Raw genomic sequence first — 17187 nt, forward strand, 5'->3', positions numbered from 1 at the left:
GCTCTCTGGTTTCTCACAAGTGGTGAGCCACATTTCTTAATCCACTTTTATCCATTTTTCATTGGGCAGGAGGCCATGGCAAGGTGAGAAGTAAATTTAAAATAGGAAATAAGCAAATTAAGAGAATTTTTGTTAATGTCCTATGCTATCTGAACTCAGAAAAAAAAAATTAGTCTAAATATATTTCCTTTACTGTGACTGTATGCTCTGCTTTGATCTGATGGGTAGTTGCTTTGTATAACTGGCAAAGCCTCTGACCAAACCACCCAAGTGTTGGAAGGCAGATGCAGGGACTGTGAGAATGAAGACCTTGCGCCCACTGTAGGAGAGGAACTGGTTCGAGACCATCTTAAAAATCTGAACGTGCACAAGTCCGTGGGTCCTGATGAGATCCATCCAAGGGTCCTGAAGGAGCTGGCAAATGAAGTTGCTAACTCACTGTCCATCATATTGGAGAAATCATGGCAGTCAGGTGAAGTTCCCGATGACCGGAAAAAGGGAAATATAACCCCCATTTTCAAGAAGGGGAAAATGGATGACCCGGGGAATTACAGACCAGTCAGTCTCACCTCTGTGCCTGGCAAAATCTTGGAGCAGATTCTCCTGGAAGGCATGCTAAGGCACGTGAAAATCAACAAGGTGCTTGATGACAGCCAGCATGGCTTCACTAAGGGGAAATCCTGCCTGACCAATTTGGTGGCCTTCTATGATGGGGCTACAGAACTGATGGACAGGGGTAGAGCAGTTGATGTCATCTACCTGGACTTGTGTAAAGCGTTCAACACTGTCCCACGCGACATCCTTGTCTCTAAATTGGAAAGACCTCACTTTGATGGAGGGACCACTCTGTGGATAAGAACTGGCTGGATGGCCGCACGCAAAGAGTTATGGTCAATGGCTCAGTGTCCAGCTGGAGACCAGTAATGAGTGGTGTCCCTCAGGGATTGGTGTTGGGACCGGTCTTGTTCAACATCTTCGTCGCTGACATGGACAGTGGGATTGAGTGCGCCCTCAGCAAGTTTGCCAATGACACCAAGCTGTGTGGTTTGGTTGATATGCTGGAGGGAAGGAATGCCATCCAGAGGGACCTTGACACGCTTGTGAGGTGGGCTGATGCCAACCTCATGAGGTTTAACCATGCCAAGTGCAAGGTCCTACACCTGAGTCAGAGCAATCCCAGTCACAGCTACAGGTTGGGCAGAGAAGAGATTCAGAGCAGCCCTGTGGGGAAGGACTTGGGGGTGTTGGTTGATGAGAAAATGAACATGAGCCGGCTTCAGTGTGCGCTTGCAGCCCAGAAAGCCAACCGTATCCTGGGCTGCATCAAAAGGAGTGTGACCAGCAGGTCGAAGGAGGTGATCCTGCCCCTCTACTCTGCTCTTGTGAGACCTCACCTGGAGCATTGTGTGCAGTTCTGGTGTCCTCAACATAAAAAGGACATGGAACTGCTGGAACAAGTCCAGAGGAGGCCACGAGGATGATCAGGGGACTGGAGCACCTCCTGTATGAAGACAGGCTGAGAAAGTTGGGGCTGTTCAGTCTGGAGAAGAGAAGGCTGCGTGGAGACCTCATAGCAGCCTTCCAGTATCTGAAGGGGGCCTATAGGGATACTGGAGAGGGACTCTTCATTAGAGACTGTAGTGACAGGACAAGGGGTAATGGGTTAAAACTTAAACAGGGGAAGTTTAGGTTGGATATAAGGAGGAAATTCTTTCCTGTTATGGTGGTGAGGCACTGGAATGGGTTGCCCATGGAAGTTGTGAATGCTCCATCCCTGGCAGTGTTCAAGACCAGTTCGGACGAGGCCTTGGCTGATATGATTTAGCATAAAGTGTCCCTGCCCATGGCAGGGGTGTTGGAACTGGATGATCTTAAGGTCCTTTCCAACCCTAACTATTCTGTGATTATATGATAATGTCCTGGGAAAATACTTTTGTTTTTATACCTCTATAGAAGTGAAGGCAGGATATGCAGAAATACCCTGGTATTTCTAAAAGTAGTAGAAGTTGCCATCGATTTTAGTGACACTTACGTTAGCCAGGGACTTCAGTGGCATTAGATTTCTTCTGTAAAGCACAGATCGGTCAGCCTCTTCCCACTGGCAACTGCAGAGCTCTTCACAAACTTGTCAAAGTCAAATACAAACTATAAGTGAGCTTGTTTTGACTGTCTCTGCGGAGAAAGATGCTACAGGCCTTACAGTATATTGCAATGCATTACAACAGGTTGGGACAAGAAGTAAAGGTTGAGTTATGCAGTTGGAAACACAGAGTGTCATTTGAACATGCAAATGAAATTACAGGAGTGGGAGTTTAGCCAAGAAAAGCAGTACTAACACCCTGTCTGTTGTTACAAAAAGTAATTTAGAAATATATGATGTTCATGAACTTCAGATTTATATTTCAGCTACCAAACCAGTTTTTAATTTGCATGGCTATTTTCAGATCATCAGTCCATGTCATGTTGGACAGTACAGGTAGAGGAGGTCACTGAAACACAATAGGATAGCTTTTTCCTCTTTTTTTTTTTATTATCTTTTTTCCTCTTTTTTTTTTTTTATTATCCATTGGATAATGGAGAAGAAAGCCTTCTTTTATCTGTGAATGCTGAGACTGCTTCATACCTTTCTATTAAATAATCAATCACTAACATTTAATTTTTATTGTGTGAAAGATGCATTAAAATTGATGCCAACACACTGTGGGATTCTCTTTGTGGCTTTGAAGTCATATTAACAGATTAAGTCATCAAGACACTGAAAGTCAGAAACTACCAGAAAATATTTCTTAGTTGAACGTTTTTAATATGGTCCTTTTCATTAGTTTTGTGTTTGCAATACTGCTAAGCATCTCCCCATTAGGAAACACCACAAAAATGAGTTGATGCTACACAATAAGTCTTTTTAGGAAGTCTGTATTCATCACATTATTCCTTTCATGCCTACCTCTTTTTTCTCTGTCTTTGAATGCTGAAAGTATAAATTCCATTATATAGAGACCTGCTACAATGGTAGAAGATGAACAAGGTGTAATCTGTGCCTTGAAAAAGAAATTGGGAAGTCCTTTCTCATTCCATCATCACTTTATAAAGACACTGGAATATGTAATACTTCTTTACTTTTTGAAAATGGTTCTGTGTATCATTTTAAAATGCTGTTGTGCATCATTTTAATGTACCCTGGCCTGAATAACGCATGTCTCGAACTTTAATTACTTGTTTAATTATCTTTAGTTTGTTTCAAAGCCTCAAGCAACTGCTGTTGCTTAGATGATTAGGAAATTGTTTCCAGTTGCAGAAATCTATTTCCTGTTGTTTCTTCTGGCAGTGATTGCAGACCGGCCTCCCCCTGTCATTCGACAGGGTCCTGTGAATCAGACTGTAGCTGTAGACGGTACTTTAGTACTGAGCTGCGTGGCCACAGGCACTTTAATGCCCACTATCCTCTGGAAAAAGGATGGGATCCTCATTTCTACCCAGGATTCTCGCATCAAGCAATTGGAGACAGGAGCATTACAGATCCGATATGCCAAGGTAGCTTGAACTGGCAAACAGGTTTTCTTCTTACTAGTTTCACTTTGTTTTTTCACCTCCAGGCACTTTTGATGTAGTAAATCCTACAGTTAGAATTAATGAAATGTTAAATAAATGTATTAAAATATTTGATACTTAAATGCTTTCAAATATTTCATACTTCATGCTTCACACCTTGGCTTATTCTGCCTAGGGCACATTATTTCAGATTGCGTAAGGAAGAATGCTTTTAAGAGGTATTAATTGAGGGAATTATATCATACTTAAAACATGAAGGGGAAAGAAAGTAAGCCTTATATTTCAGTAAGAGGAATTCATAAATTATTTGGGCTTTAGTACTAATAGATTAAATAATCTATTATTTCAAATGCTTATATATATAAAACTTTAGTTCAGCATACTGCAGTAATAGAGCCATGTACACAGCTTTCTTAAAACTATTTTTAAAGTTGAAACATATTCACTTGACAGCATAAACATAGGTCAGAATAGTTAACCACCTGTCAAACATCTAGCTTCCTTAGGGAATTATAGCAGGTCTCTGGTCAGTATTGTTGGTTATGCCTCGCATGCTGTAAAATGCTTGATTGTTGTTTTAGCATACTGGCTATTCTCTGCTATATTTTCTGTGGTTTGAAGTATAGTGATTTTTGAAAATTAGGATGGATATATCACTCTACTCTGTTCCCCAGAGTTGCACTGTTACCAATTACAAGTTACACTGGCTTAGAGTTTGAAACTCTGGTTATTGAGTGTTTCCGTTCAGCTCATCTGCTGAGGCTGGAACCTTAGGAGGATAGCATTTCTTTTGAGGGGAAGGGAAAGAAACTCCTTCAAAATGTGATTAAGTCACATATGGACGAATAATCCAACATTCAGAACTCAATGAGAATAGCACACGGAGATTCCTTTTTGGGTTTGCTGTAGAGTGTAATTTATGCTAACACAGGGAACCCCATATGTACAAGGCCCTGTGCAATATTTAAGCTTTATTTTAAGGATAACATGCTCTCCAGTGCTGCAGTCCAGACAAACCCCTGGCATTACTTAGGCATAAGGTTGACAGTTGCATAAGGTCTTGTCATCTGAGTTCCTTCTCAACTTATTTGTTAGGACCTCTGCAGGGTAAGGAATAAATGGTACGAGAATTGGCCTTCCATTTGTTCAATACGGAATAGTTAATGTTAAATTAGAATCTACAGTTTTACCAATTCTTTAAGGGATGCTCCAAAATGAGTATCCATTTTCATTTTGCAGTGCATGAAGTTGTAACTTCTAATGGAATAAATTTCTGGTTTGAATTTTTTGCAGCCTAATACATTTACCCACATTCGGGGGGGGGGGGGGGGAACTTGGGACGACATGGGACGGGACATGACATGAACAGCTGTAATTACTTTTCTAGCCCACTGAGTGCTTGATTGTTTCAAATATTTATTCTTCTCTTTTCCCACTCAGCTGGGTGACACTGGTCGGTACACCTGCATTGCTTCAACCCCAAGTGGCGAAGCTACATGGAGCGCATACATAGAGGTCCAAGGTAAATCAATTAGGGTTTCCTCTGCATGGAGAAAATACATACAGGCAAATCATAAATTGAAATGAGGAAGTTACCTGACTCGTGTCATAAATTGCCTGTGCAGATGTGAACAGCAGTTAGCTTAGCAGCTGCTTCCTGCCTACACTCAGCATTTCTCTCTCCTTTGTTAGAGTTTGGAGTCCCAGTGCAGCCACCGAGACCCACTGACCCAAACTTGATTCCTAGCGCTCCATCAAAACCTGAGGTTACAGATGTCAGCAGGAATACAGTAACATTGTCATGGCAACCCAATTTGAATTCAGGTGCAACACCAACCTCTTACATAATTGAGGCCTTCAGGTACATGAGTCTCATGTGATCTTGCTGTGCTTAAACTCATATATAAGATGTTGTAAAAAAAGCACGTGCTAACCTGCTGTTGTGTGTGTTTTATCCTTAGCCATGCATCTGGTAGCAGCTGGCAAACTGTAGCTGAAAATGTGAAAACAGAGAGTTTTGCAGTTAAAGGGCTAAAACCTAATGCAATTTATCTATTCCTTGTGAGGGCAGCTAATGCATACGGACTAAGTGACCCAAGCCAAATATCTGATCCAGTGAAAACTCAAGGTAAGCTTTTGATGCTGAACATTTTAGGTGGCCACAGTGATTGTCACAATTTGACCAAGAAATACCAGATGCAGGAATTCTCGTAGCTTTCAACTGTCTGGCTTTAATATATACTAGCTGGTAAAATACAGTGTTTAAACTTGTATTTCTCTATAACATAGACTCTGAAAGCTGCTTAGGCAGCATATTTGCATTGCCTAAGGAACCCTAATATCTCATAGCAAAGATAGTTACAATCTTATAGAATAGCTCTTGTTAGCAGCAGAAATAATCTCTGACTTTTTATCACACAAATCATCAAATTCTGCTGAAAAATTATTATGTCCAGTGAATCAGGCTTAAGACTGACAGAGGGAGAAACACCATTTAATCTGAGTTGATTTTTGCTGCATTAGGAAAGAGAGAAGTTTAAAATTGGAAGGAGTTGTGCATTGTAAGCCAGTAAAGAAGAGGTTTTGGCAATGTATTAAAAGTATTTCAATAGTACAACTGTTGAAAATAAAACAGTGGAGAAGAGAGTGCTTACAGATAGCCAAGTGGAAGACAAAAGCTGGGTAGGAATGGCTGAAGTAGTCATCTACTGACTCCATCTATGACTGAAGTCCAGCCATGGACTGAATCCAGCTATGTAAAATGTAAAATAACTTTGTGTTCACTGTAGCAAATAAATGACACTTATGATGGTGTATAGGGAATCATGCATTGCAACTTCACAGCCTGTGTTTTTCCAGGAGAAATACTTAGATTCTTAAGAAGGGAATAACTGGACATCCTTCTTTTCAAACTAAAAGTGCTATAGATAATCTTTCTTTTTTTTCTCCTGCTTTTTCTACTTACTGCAGAAATTGACCCATTGGCCTATTAAGAGTGCCTGTGTTGTATGTTTGTTTCTTTGTTTGCATAAGTAAGTACGTGTTTGTTTTTGGAAGGAAGTTCCTTAAAGGAAACAAGGCATTTTCCTTTGGTGACTTTCATTTTTCCTAAAGTTGGTCTGAAAACAAGTCTTTCTCACCTCCCCTGGGGAGTGAACAGTTACACACTGCTGTCCTTCAGTATGCATTTCTCTTGATGGGTGACAATTTCAGTGAATATATAAAGACAGCAGAGTCATGAAGGAAGAAGTTCTTTACTGTGAGGGTGGTGAGGCACTGGCACGGGTTGCCCAAAGAAGTGGTAAATGCTCCATCTCTGGCGGTGTTCAAGACCAGGTTGGACAGAGCCTTGGGCAACACGGTCTAGTGGTAGGCATTGCACAGGTTCCTACGTCTGTTACCGAGGAGAGATATAGTAACCCTTTAAGGGTTTGTAGTGACAGGACAAAGAGGGAATGACTTTAAGCTGATAGAGGGGAGATTTAGATTAGATATGATGAAGAAATTCTTCCCTGTGAGGGTGCTGAGGCGCTGGCACAGGTTTTCCAGAGAAGCTGTGGCTACCCCATTCCTGGCAGTGTTCAAGGCCAGGTTGGACAGGGCTTGGAGCTACCTGGTCTAGTGGAAACTGTTTCTTCCCGTGGCAGGGGAGCTTTTAAGGCCTCTTCCAACGCGAACCATTCTGTGATTCTATGATTCCATGATTTCTGTATTCCTGGGAATAGGGCAACACGTTTTACTATGTCGACAGTCTGCAGTGTTCTGCACAAGTCCATTTTTCATGCAGTGTAATTTCATTCCTGGATATCAGATAGAGTATTAGGTCTGAATGTCCCTGATGAACTGATCAATGTCCAGACTGATAAACAAGGTGAGGAATGAGGCAACATTCTGTTCACTCAGCAAAACTGAAAGTTTTATAACAGCATGGAAAAGCTTTGCTGTCCTCTGGGCATCTAGTACTGCTGAAGACATGAGAACCACACAAAGCCTGAGTGAAAATAATAACCAATAGATAAAATTTTCATCAGGTAAGAAATAGAATCAAGTGTCAAGTTCTTTAGAGTGTCAGTTCCAGTCTTCTTCCAGTACCATTTCAGTTTTGCGTAAGTTGTGGTCTAGCTAAGTTCAAAACTTCCCCAGTTTGTTTTTGTCTAGAAGGCAGTATAGCCTTTTCCTAAATGCATGTCCGGACCAGGAACCTAACCTACATTCATCTTTTCACTTTGCATATTAGTGACATTAAAACCAACATGCTTAGGTGTTCTCACTGACAGTCACTGTCTTGGAAGCCTGACTCCAAAACAAGAAAGCACATGTATTGCTGTATAGCACAGATGTGCAAATGGCTGAGCCTATTAATAGTTTGATTCATATTGTTGGTGACTCATCTTTTATGACTAGCAAAGACAGAAGTAATTATTCCACTGACTTTCCTGTTACATTCTAATCAGGGTGATATTTAGGCAACTCTCCAAACAGAAGTTTGTGTCTTTCATGCTTTCGAACTTTGAAGGGAGGGAAATACTCTGATAAATGGACTGTTTGGCAGAACATACTACATGTGGATACAGCAGTAAAAGAGTGCTCTGGTTTTGTCAATGTTCTTTGCTAGGAATCCGGATTTGTCACCCACTGACTGCATGTTAACCTCAGTTTCCTTCTTTAAGAATCCCATCTTCTTGTAAATATGTTCAGGAAACTGTATGATAGAAGTTCAAAGTGACATAGGCTTTGTATTCCCAAATGGGAACTGTATTTCTTGAAAAAAAAACATGTATTCATGCATTGTCCTAATGCCTCTTAGCATTGGTTTTATTATTATTTAGAGAAGACCAATAGCTGATGAACTGAGAATGTGACCACTTGGCAAAAAGCAACAGCTTTGCTACTCTTGTATTAAATAAGTGTCTTCTATATCAGCATCAACTGCTTTATCCAAATCTCATCTTTCAAGACAGTCTACACACCTACAGTGATGTATTTACAGTAGTTGTAGTTAGTTGTACATAAAGATATGCACAAATTCTGTGTACTCTCTCTTTGACACTTCTTGTAAGCAGACAGGCATGGAAATTTCCAAGGTCATCAGGAAGGAAAGGGAAGGGAAAAGGAAAAAGGAAGAGAAAAGGAAAAATTAAAGGAAAAGAAAGAGGAAAGGGAAAGAAAGAAAAAAGGAAAGGGAAATAAAAAGGAAAGGGAGACATCACTGTGAGTACTTTTCATGAATTTCTAAGGCTGTGATCTTTTTTGTCAGCATGGTATTTGTTTAAAATGATCAGAGAGATATGAAATCAATACAGAAACTGTTACTGTGCTGTCCATAGTACATGTATATTTTAGACAACCTGTTACTGATTGCCTGTAAATTTTGTACATGTCTGACAGTCATTCCGTTTCAGTTAAATATATTTTTTCAAGGGCTCTGCATGCAGAAAATATGTGTTTCCATTGTACCATTGTGTATTTTGAGAGGGATTTGTCCCTTCATGCATATGAACAATTCTTTTAGCTATAAGATAGACCAAATGTCAGAAGAGCAAGATAGCACTCAGCTGTGCTCTGCCTGCTGTTTACAGAAGACAGTTGCCATCAGAGAAGCTGCATCCACATGACTCATTTGTCTTTTCTTCAGTTTTTACATTTATTTTGTAATTACAAGCAGTAAGTTTCCCCATGAAGCTATCTGAAAATACAGCTTCCGCTTTTGCCATTCTTTATAGGTTTCCAGGTCTCTTGGAATCTGCAGTGTTTTCTTCTCCCAACAGGAAAGAATGAAGAAATGCTGCTGCAGTTACTTACCAAAGACATCCTCAAGTGTGGTTTTTCTTTTTATGCAGCATTTCCCTCCTGTTTCTCTCTGTTGAAGACAGTGCTACTACCTAAACATTGGTGATTTGCTCAGGAAAATACTCCATGTAGTTTTTTCTTACATAGTGGGGAAGTACTTAGGATATTCTTTATTGGTGGTATCACATACTTTATGATATATTTGTTTGTAATTACATATGGTTCTTTTAACAATCATATATACTTGTGGAAATGAAATCTTAAATCATTACAGATGTTCCACCAACAAGTCAAGGTGTAGATCACAAGCAGGTCCAGAGAGAACTAGGTGATGTGGTACTACATCTGCACAACCCTACTATCCTTTCTTCATCCTCAATTGAAGTTCATTGGACGGTAAGTATAAATCTGTATCGTGGAGGTGGTCATATATACACTGCTGAATCTACTGTTTGACTGCAGTGGAGCCACACTTTAAGAAGCTGTGCCGTTTGTATGCTTGCAAATGAAATGTTTTTCTCTGGAATGAGTGCCGCTTGGGCTTTGCTTTCCTACTTTACTAAATGTTGCTCCATTTTCACCATTTCCTGTCTCTATAGAGAGTGCTGTTTACAATATGGTGAGAGGTTCAGAGTCGTCCTCTGGAAGCTAAAGGACTGATCAAAGCCTTCAAAGTCATATAATTTGAAGCTTTTGCACTGCTTTCAGTAGGAAGTGTATCACTCCCCTAATGAGATAGCATGGGCATTTCCACTTCTGTCAGTCACCAGTGGAGAGAAATACTGCATTATTCTCTTTGAAAGTTTTGTCTTCATCCTACATCCATACTGAGAAACACTCCCAAACCCATATAGCCTCATCTTAATCTGTCCTTTCCCACAGTGCTATAAGTACATACAGTGCAGAGAGAAGAGACAAAAAGGTCAGATGGTTTTCAGATGCCATGTTGACATTGCTCTGGTGGGAGGAAGCAGGAAGTTGGCCACGTGGATGATACAGCAGAGGAAATGAGGGAGTAAGGAAACCACCATGTAGGAGTCCGGGAGTAAGGGGAGTGGGAACATACATGAAAAAGATGCAAGTAGGCTTACAAGCTAAGGCCTCAGGAAGGAAAGGATTAGAAATGGCTTACTGAGGGAGACATTTGGCAATTAAGAGTCAGAACAACATGGGGAAACTGCAGGTACCAAGCAATGAAATCAGAAAATGTGATTCAAAGAAGAGCAGTTTTGAAATAGGATGCAGAATGAAGAAAAAGTGGGGAATAATTATACCAGGTGTGGAAGTAAATCCAAAGGGAGTCAGCTGTGAGGTCTTTTTAGGATTTCCATCTGAATGTGTCAATGCATTGGCAGAAACAGTTGAGGAGACCACAGGGTGTAGCCCCTGCTATGCCATGGCAGAACATTTTAAACAGGAACAAAAGGCACTTCACTTTGTAGCATAACCCTACCCCTACAGAGTCCTGGTTCATGACCAGGGCTCCTGGATGCTGCAAAAGTGCAGTTAATGTGTGTGCTGTGTTGCATGGTAATTACACTGTCACCTGCAGCATGGCCACCTGCAGCAGGCAATCTCCTGATTTAACTAATTCTGTTAAAACACCTTTAAGGTTCCTAGCGCAATTTCGTTTGACCTTTCCTTACAGAACAACCTTTTCCAGACAGGCAGTTTTTGTCAGTCTCTTGGGTGGCCTGTGGCTTCTCTGCAATTTCAAAAATAAGCATTACCTCAGTTTCAGCTAACACACGCATTCTTTATGTGATTATTAAAAATGGAACATGTTGCTTTTTTGGAGCAAAAGTGCAAGCAAGCAAACAGTTTTATTGTGTCATTGTCTGAGATTTTTGAAAATAGGGGAAATCTGATCCACTCTTAAAGATTTTGTTGTTATTACTGGACTTTCTTATTCATCAGACACTGAAAATGGTAGTTAAAAGATAGTGAATGCTCCACGAGGTTTCACTTCTGTAAGATAGCTTTCTCTTTCAGCTATAGCCAAACAGTGAGTCCCACCCTTGTTTACATTAAGATATCTTTCTCCAGACGTGATGTAAAATTCCCTCGGTCTGCGCAGCACTCAGGACCACTGAGTATCATTTTGATCTGCTTTCCAAGTCTCATCTGTGTTGCCATGCTGAGTTTTATGAGCCTCTTCAGAGCCCTCTCAAAACAGCCCATTCCCTCCAGCAGAGGAGCGTCCTGCCGAGAGGGTGGACACAGAGGAAGTGCTTGGACGAATCAGCCCTCTGAAAGAGCCCAGCCTAATCACAGCAATGGAGATAGTGCCAGCTGGCTGCCTTTCACTTTGCTTTCTCCAGAAGGAAGCGGGCAGGAAGCAGTGCTCATTGCATGGATTCTGTGAGGCTTCCACACCTCCAGAGAGCTGGCAGGCTTTCCTTTTGATCTCCGTATTCAATACCCTGACTCATGGAGCTGTAGATCCCCTGCCCTCGCCCTCCCACCTACCCCCATGTGCCCCTGCCCTGCCGGGCAGATTTGGGTGGGCAGAAACCTGGCCTGTGCTGAGCTCCATCACTCCACGCATGCAAAAGCTGTTCATTTCACAGAGCTGGGGCATATTATACAACTCCATTATCCCCCTTTAATGCCTTCATAAATCCACGGGAACCAGCGCAGTTCTACCAGCATCAAACAGATTAATGCACTTGTGAATCAGGCCTGTAATTTGCTGTAATGCAAGGAGCCTTTATCCTCTTTGACAGTGTTGTTTACTTCAAATAAAAAGCATAGTCCAGGGGCTGTGCATAGTGTCACAGACATCATTCTGGTTCAGTTTTGTTAAAGGTTACGTTGTGTGTTCTCCTGTCTCACCAGGTGGACCAGCAATCCCAGTATATCCAAGGCTATAAAATTCTGTACCGGCCTACGTCAGCATCCTATGGAGAGTCGGAGTGGTTAATCTTTGAAGTGAAGACTCCAACCAAAAACAGCGTTATCATTCCCGAGCTGAAGAAAGGTGTAAACTACGAAATCAAGGCCCGCCCTTTTTTTAATGAGTTTCAGGGAGCAGATAGCGAAGTGAAATTTGCAAAGACCTTGGAAGAAGGCAAGTGGGAGCCAGACAGTCTTCATCTTTCCTTTTTGAAGTAGTAGTCTGGCTCGCTTCCCTCTGATACGTTCGTTGTTTGATTTTGTTTGAAGTGCATGCTGTTTGAGAACAGCAATCCTGCGGCAGAGGAGGCTGTGTCGGACTGATCATTATGTGAATTGTTTGGTGACACAGAAGTAAATATTCAGAACCATGCACAAGAGACAGGGAGAGAGGGATGTTCAAAAATCCTCTCCAGCACACAATGGGAAATGTGCTTTTTATCTTCGCTGCAGTGTGCACTCCTCCCTGCTGAGTTCATGGTCTGGACACAAGTGACTTCTGTCAGATTCAAGCACTTGCTAATCACTATCTTGAGTAGATAGCAGACACCACAGAAATCATCAAAGCACTATAGCTGAGGGAATGGAAACCACATTTTTAGAAGGCTTTTATATCTGGATCAATCAGTAAGACAAAATGAAAAGATGAATGAGGGCAACATATAGAGTGGACTGAATTATGTATTTCCATCTCATATGTGTACTAAAAAGAGAAGGTTCATGCAGCTCTTCATTTTGTTGTTGCTTAGGCATAATGAGTATGCAAGATGGCCAGTGCCTCTTGGTATGTGCAGCCTTTCCCCTGCACTCTTCCCTCCCCAGCATAAATGCCATGTACCTCTGTTTTATTGCTGCAGGTGGTTCAAGAGGTGTGCTTAACTGCATTCATACTAAGCATCAGCTAAGTGTCCACATTTTAAATGACTATTTAAAATTCAAAACATGAATTATTATTATAGATGTGTTAACACATTTCATCCTGATTTTAATGAGTTTTGTGTTATCCACACAGTAGAGGAACTGAGAGCTATCATTCTATTGGGATCAATTTATATAGGTTAGTTTTCGAAACTATTGATCCTTGGTTAGATGATTTGAGACCAGTGAGGAATTCAGTGCTTGGGACTATGACTTCTAGGTAATGGGTACCCGAGTTTAGAGAGTCTGGTTGATGAGCGTGACTTATCCTGTCCTGTACAGCAAGACTGCAGCAGGACTCAGGAGCCTGGTAGCAGTTTCACATTGCTTTCCTTCTGTGTCATTTTGTCTTGTGGGCAGCAACTGCCCTCAGTGAGGGGGTTAGAGCATAAAAGAATGCATTTATGTAGCCCAGAAACCATCTTCCTGTTACAAAAAACCACCTGTGCATGTAATGAACTTACCTTCACTCCTTCTTTCCAAACAAACAGCTCCTAGCGCTCCACCTCAGAGCGTTTCAGTAACTAAGAACGATGGGAATGGGACAGCAATTGTGGTCACCTGGCAGCCACCCCCAGAGGACAACCAGAATGGGATGGTTCAAGAATATAAGGTACTGCTGGCATGCGTTGACCCCCCTGCCATGGGGGCTATTGGCCAGGTAGTGACAGGTTGGTTTGTTCGTGGATGCTTGGCTCCATCTACTGGTTAGTCAAAGCAAATGAGATAGAAAATTTACTCAAACTTCGTATTTAGTAATTCTGATAGAAATTAAATTAAAACAGCGTCCATAAATCAAAGCAAAGGGTCAGCCCTCTTAATTAAAGCAACTGCCTTCTTGCCTTCATTATAACTTGAGAAATGCACACACAAGTAGAGAGGGAACCGTACATGTTTGAGAACCGTTTTGTGACCCAAAGACATTGGCTGAAGTAGTAAATATAAACAGGCTTAATGAGTTGAAAAGCTCAGGGATAATAATTAACAGTGTTAAGATCTGAGTTAAATTATGTGTAACTGGGTAACTGGAAAACTTTCAAGTAAAGAATGTGCTTGTGTAATAATAAAGGTATTTAGTGTATAGAAATTTTTTCTCTTGTTTCACACAAGCACAGTGCTCATTATCTTATTTAATTTTTAACAAATTTTAAGTACGTTATAAATTCTTACATTTGATGTTTGGTTAGTATCATACACAGCATTTATTTTCAGTTCAAATTGTTCTGCAAGAATTTGCATAACAAAGTAAATAAGGATAATTTTTTCTAAGCAAGCTACAGACGTTTTGTGTCTACTTGTGGAAATCAAATAAGCTTTGTAGCTATGGAGAGGTTTCAGTCTCCTGCAAATGTGCATTACTGACAAAATCTTTCAAATGGGAATGTCTTGGCTGTTTTTCAGGTCAAGACACTGTGCTATAGGCATATATTCCCAGTCATCAAAACTCATTCTGCTTCTCATTCTGGTTGGTTTTCTTTTTCCTCAGTAGAAATGGGAAAGGGAAGAGATTGCTGAGCTTTATGGTCAATTTAGCATAATAAAATGCCTTTCAAAACCTGTCAACTGATAAAAAAAAAAAAAATCAGTTTATGGCTTAGTTTCAGATATATAATGTAGTTGGAAAAAAAATACTTGCGAAGTTATTTTATCTAAAGGCAGACCTTGAGCTGAAGAGATGGAATTATTTCCATCAAGAAACTGCATCAGAGGAATGTTAAGGTTGTTAGGACAAAGCAATAAAAGTCAGGAATTTTATGTGGGTATAATACCTAACATACCTCATAGCATTCAGAGGCAATAGGCTATCGGGTATTAGGAGCAAGTGTCTTACAGTGCTAGTGTAGCAGTAGGTGGCACACTGGCACATTTCACATCTACATTTATTGTGTAAATGCCATTATTTTCCTTTGTGCTTTTCACCGTGGATAGAAAACAGACTCGTTGAATATGCATGTAGTTGCTATTTAAGTTGCTATCTGAAATTAATATTTTTGTCGAAAAACTAAATAAATGCAGAACCAATGATTTAAGATTAAAAACAATAACAAGGTAATCCAAATAGAAGTCTTGTAAAACCTTCTCTTTTATTCCTCTTCTCTGTTTTTCGATCTGCTATGTTTTCTCCCAGGAAAAGAAGGTACATATGTGTGGGGAATTCTTTTTTTCAGCAACTTGAATATAAGGCAAGAGTGTACCTACTTTATTTAAAGGATAAAATAAGTAGAAAGTAGGGTAGTATCTTAACTGAAGTGCCAGTAGCACATACAAAAAGCCAGAAGTTCAGATCACAGCAGAAGTCATTCCTTCCTTCCCTAGCATGGTTAGAAATTTCCTTGTTATGCAATTCTTTCTTCACTTATGTGTCTATTATAATTGGGATTCCTCCTTTCTTCATGGTGTTGTAAAAGTTTGGTTTTGCCTGCCTATTTATGTGCGCAATCAAATACAGTATAGCAAGTACTGAACAACTTGATGTCTAACCTAACATTCCTGTTTTGTGAATTTCACTACATGTTTGAGGGCCTAAGACGAAAACAGTTTTATGAATTAGTAGTGCATAGTTACAAGTGCATAATAAATTGCTTTTATTGTTTCATGTAAAACCATTGTACATGGTGGCAGTTACAATTTCTGTGAAAATGATGTAAGTCAAAATACAGATTTAAATCTTTTGTTCTGCACTTTATTGAGTTCTTATTTGCATAAAAGGATTTTCGTGGACTTAAGAGCAATATTACTAATAATTATGCTACTACTGACTAAAACAGTCTCTCCATAGTATCAGAACATAAAAAATGATACTGTCTTTCTACGTTCTGACCTGCTCTGCAGCAGCAGTTATGTATATGCTGTGTTGGGTTTCTGTTTCAAAGAAGCTTAAAATACATTTCAGATGCTCAGTGTCCCACTAGCCCAGTTTAAATCTTTGGGAAAATGGAAAAGGGTCTTGGAATGTCCTGAAGGTGGAATAAAATTCCCCAGTGTCCAGGGGGAAAGTGCTGTACAGAAAGGGCCCTAGCAATTGTTCTATATGTGTAACTCTAGCTTACTCACTTGGCAATCTCCACAGCAGCAGAATTACATAAGGGATTAAGAGCAGCTATCTGCTTACTAAATCTTCTAGGAGCTCCATATGTCAAAAAGCAAAATCTTCCTTCCTGTGTCAACGCAGGTTCAGAAATGCTGCTGTTCTCAGGAAAGTTTGCTTCTTTACAGATAAAGTACTGAATTTAACTAATTTAACTTTCTGGATAAATATTCATTGTACAGTAATGCATTTGTGAAAAGGGAGTAAAGAAATCAACACAGCTTCCTTAATTTTCTAGCAGATCTAGATTAGCCGCTACTTCTCTTTCAACAGCAGTTGGGAGTTCAACCGTACTCTTACAAGCATTTGCCACGTTAATAGTGCAGGCCTGAAGAGGTGAAAATACCTCATCATATTTTTCTCCCAATCATTTAATCTCACTGATGTAATTTATAAAGTGGTGAATTGAAGTCATTAGACTTGTGTCCTGATCTCAACTAAAAATGAGATCTGATATCATGCTGCCGTCTGTCGATAGAAGGTGGCATATTACTCAATCACACCCTCTTGCTGCCTTTTCTTTTATAAAAAGATAATGTTTGGATTCCAGCATGACATCAGTTCTCTTGTGACATCATGTGATGACAGACTTGCCCTTGGACTCGTGTGAAGAAGGTGTTTCTTGATGATCAATTGCTGAACAAGAGAATTGCAAATTCATTTAATGGAATGGTCTTTGTTGTTTATGTGAGCAATTCTTGACTTCCCATATTTGTTCTGAGTTACTAATGTTTTTAATTTTATTAGCACTGATGTCACTGGCTGAACTGTAAATGAATTACAATAAACCCATCAAATAACTTTAATAGTTGGAGCTACTCTTTGAAACAGGGATCTTTCCAATATTCATACCATGCCTAGGACAGCCATCCATGACTGCAGATGTTAGCGACAAGATCTAAATTTCTGTATCCAGCAGATAGGATGTGTCATCCTTCCTTCTACTT

General features: G+C 40.2%; 1 protein-coding gene across 1 annotated transcript in view; it reads left to right on the top strand.

The window, feature by feature from the left end:
* Positions 1 to 17187, top strand: part of ROBO1 (roundabout guidance receptor 1) — a 707499-nt gene that overhangs the window by 645540 nt on the left and 44772 nt on the right. Inside the window, exons 12-18 of the mRNA XM_061453972.1 lie at positions 3326 to 3531; positions 4990 to 5071; positions 5242 to 5410; positions 5511 to 5677; positions 9614 to 9735; positions 12178 to 12409; positions 13644 to 13765. Coding sequence (XP_061309956.1) covers positions 3326 to 3531; positions 4990 to 5071; positions 5242 to 5410; positions 5511 to 5677; positions 9614 to 9735; positions 12178 to 12409; positions 13644 to 13765 — 1100 coding nt within the window. The remainder of the gene's footprint in view (positions 1 to 3325; positions 3532 to 4989; positions 5072 to 5241; positions 5411 to 5510; positions 5678 to 9613; positions 9736 to 12177; positions 12410 to 13643; positions 13766 to 17187) is intronic.

The sequence above is a fragment of the Pezoporus flaviventris genome, unplaced genomic scaffold (assembly GCF_033815535.1).
Source record: "Pezoporus flaviventris isolate CSIRO_AGI_PZ_B2104156 unplaced genomic scaffold, CSIRO_AGI_Pfla_v1 ptg000015l, whole genome shotgun sequence".
Taxonomy (NCBI): domain Eukaryota; kingdom Metazoa; phylum Chordata; class Aves; order Psittaciformes; family Psittacidae; genus Pezoporus; species Pezoporus flaviventris.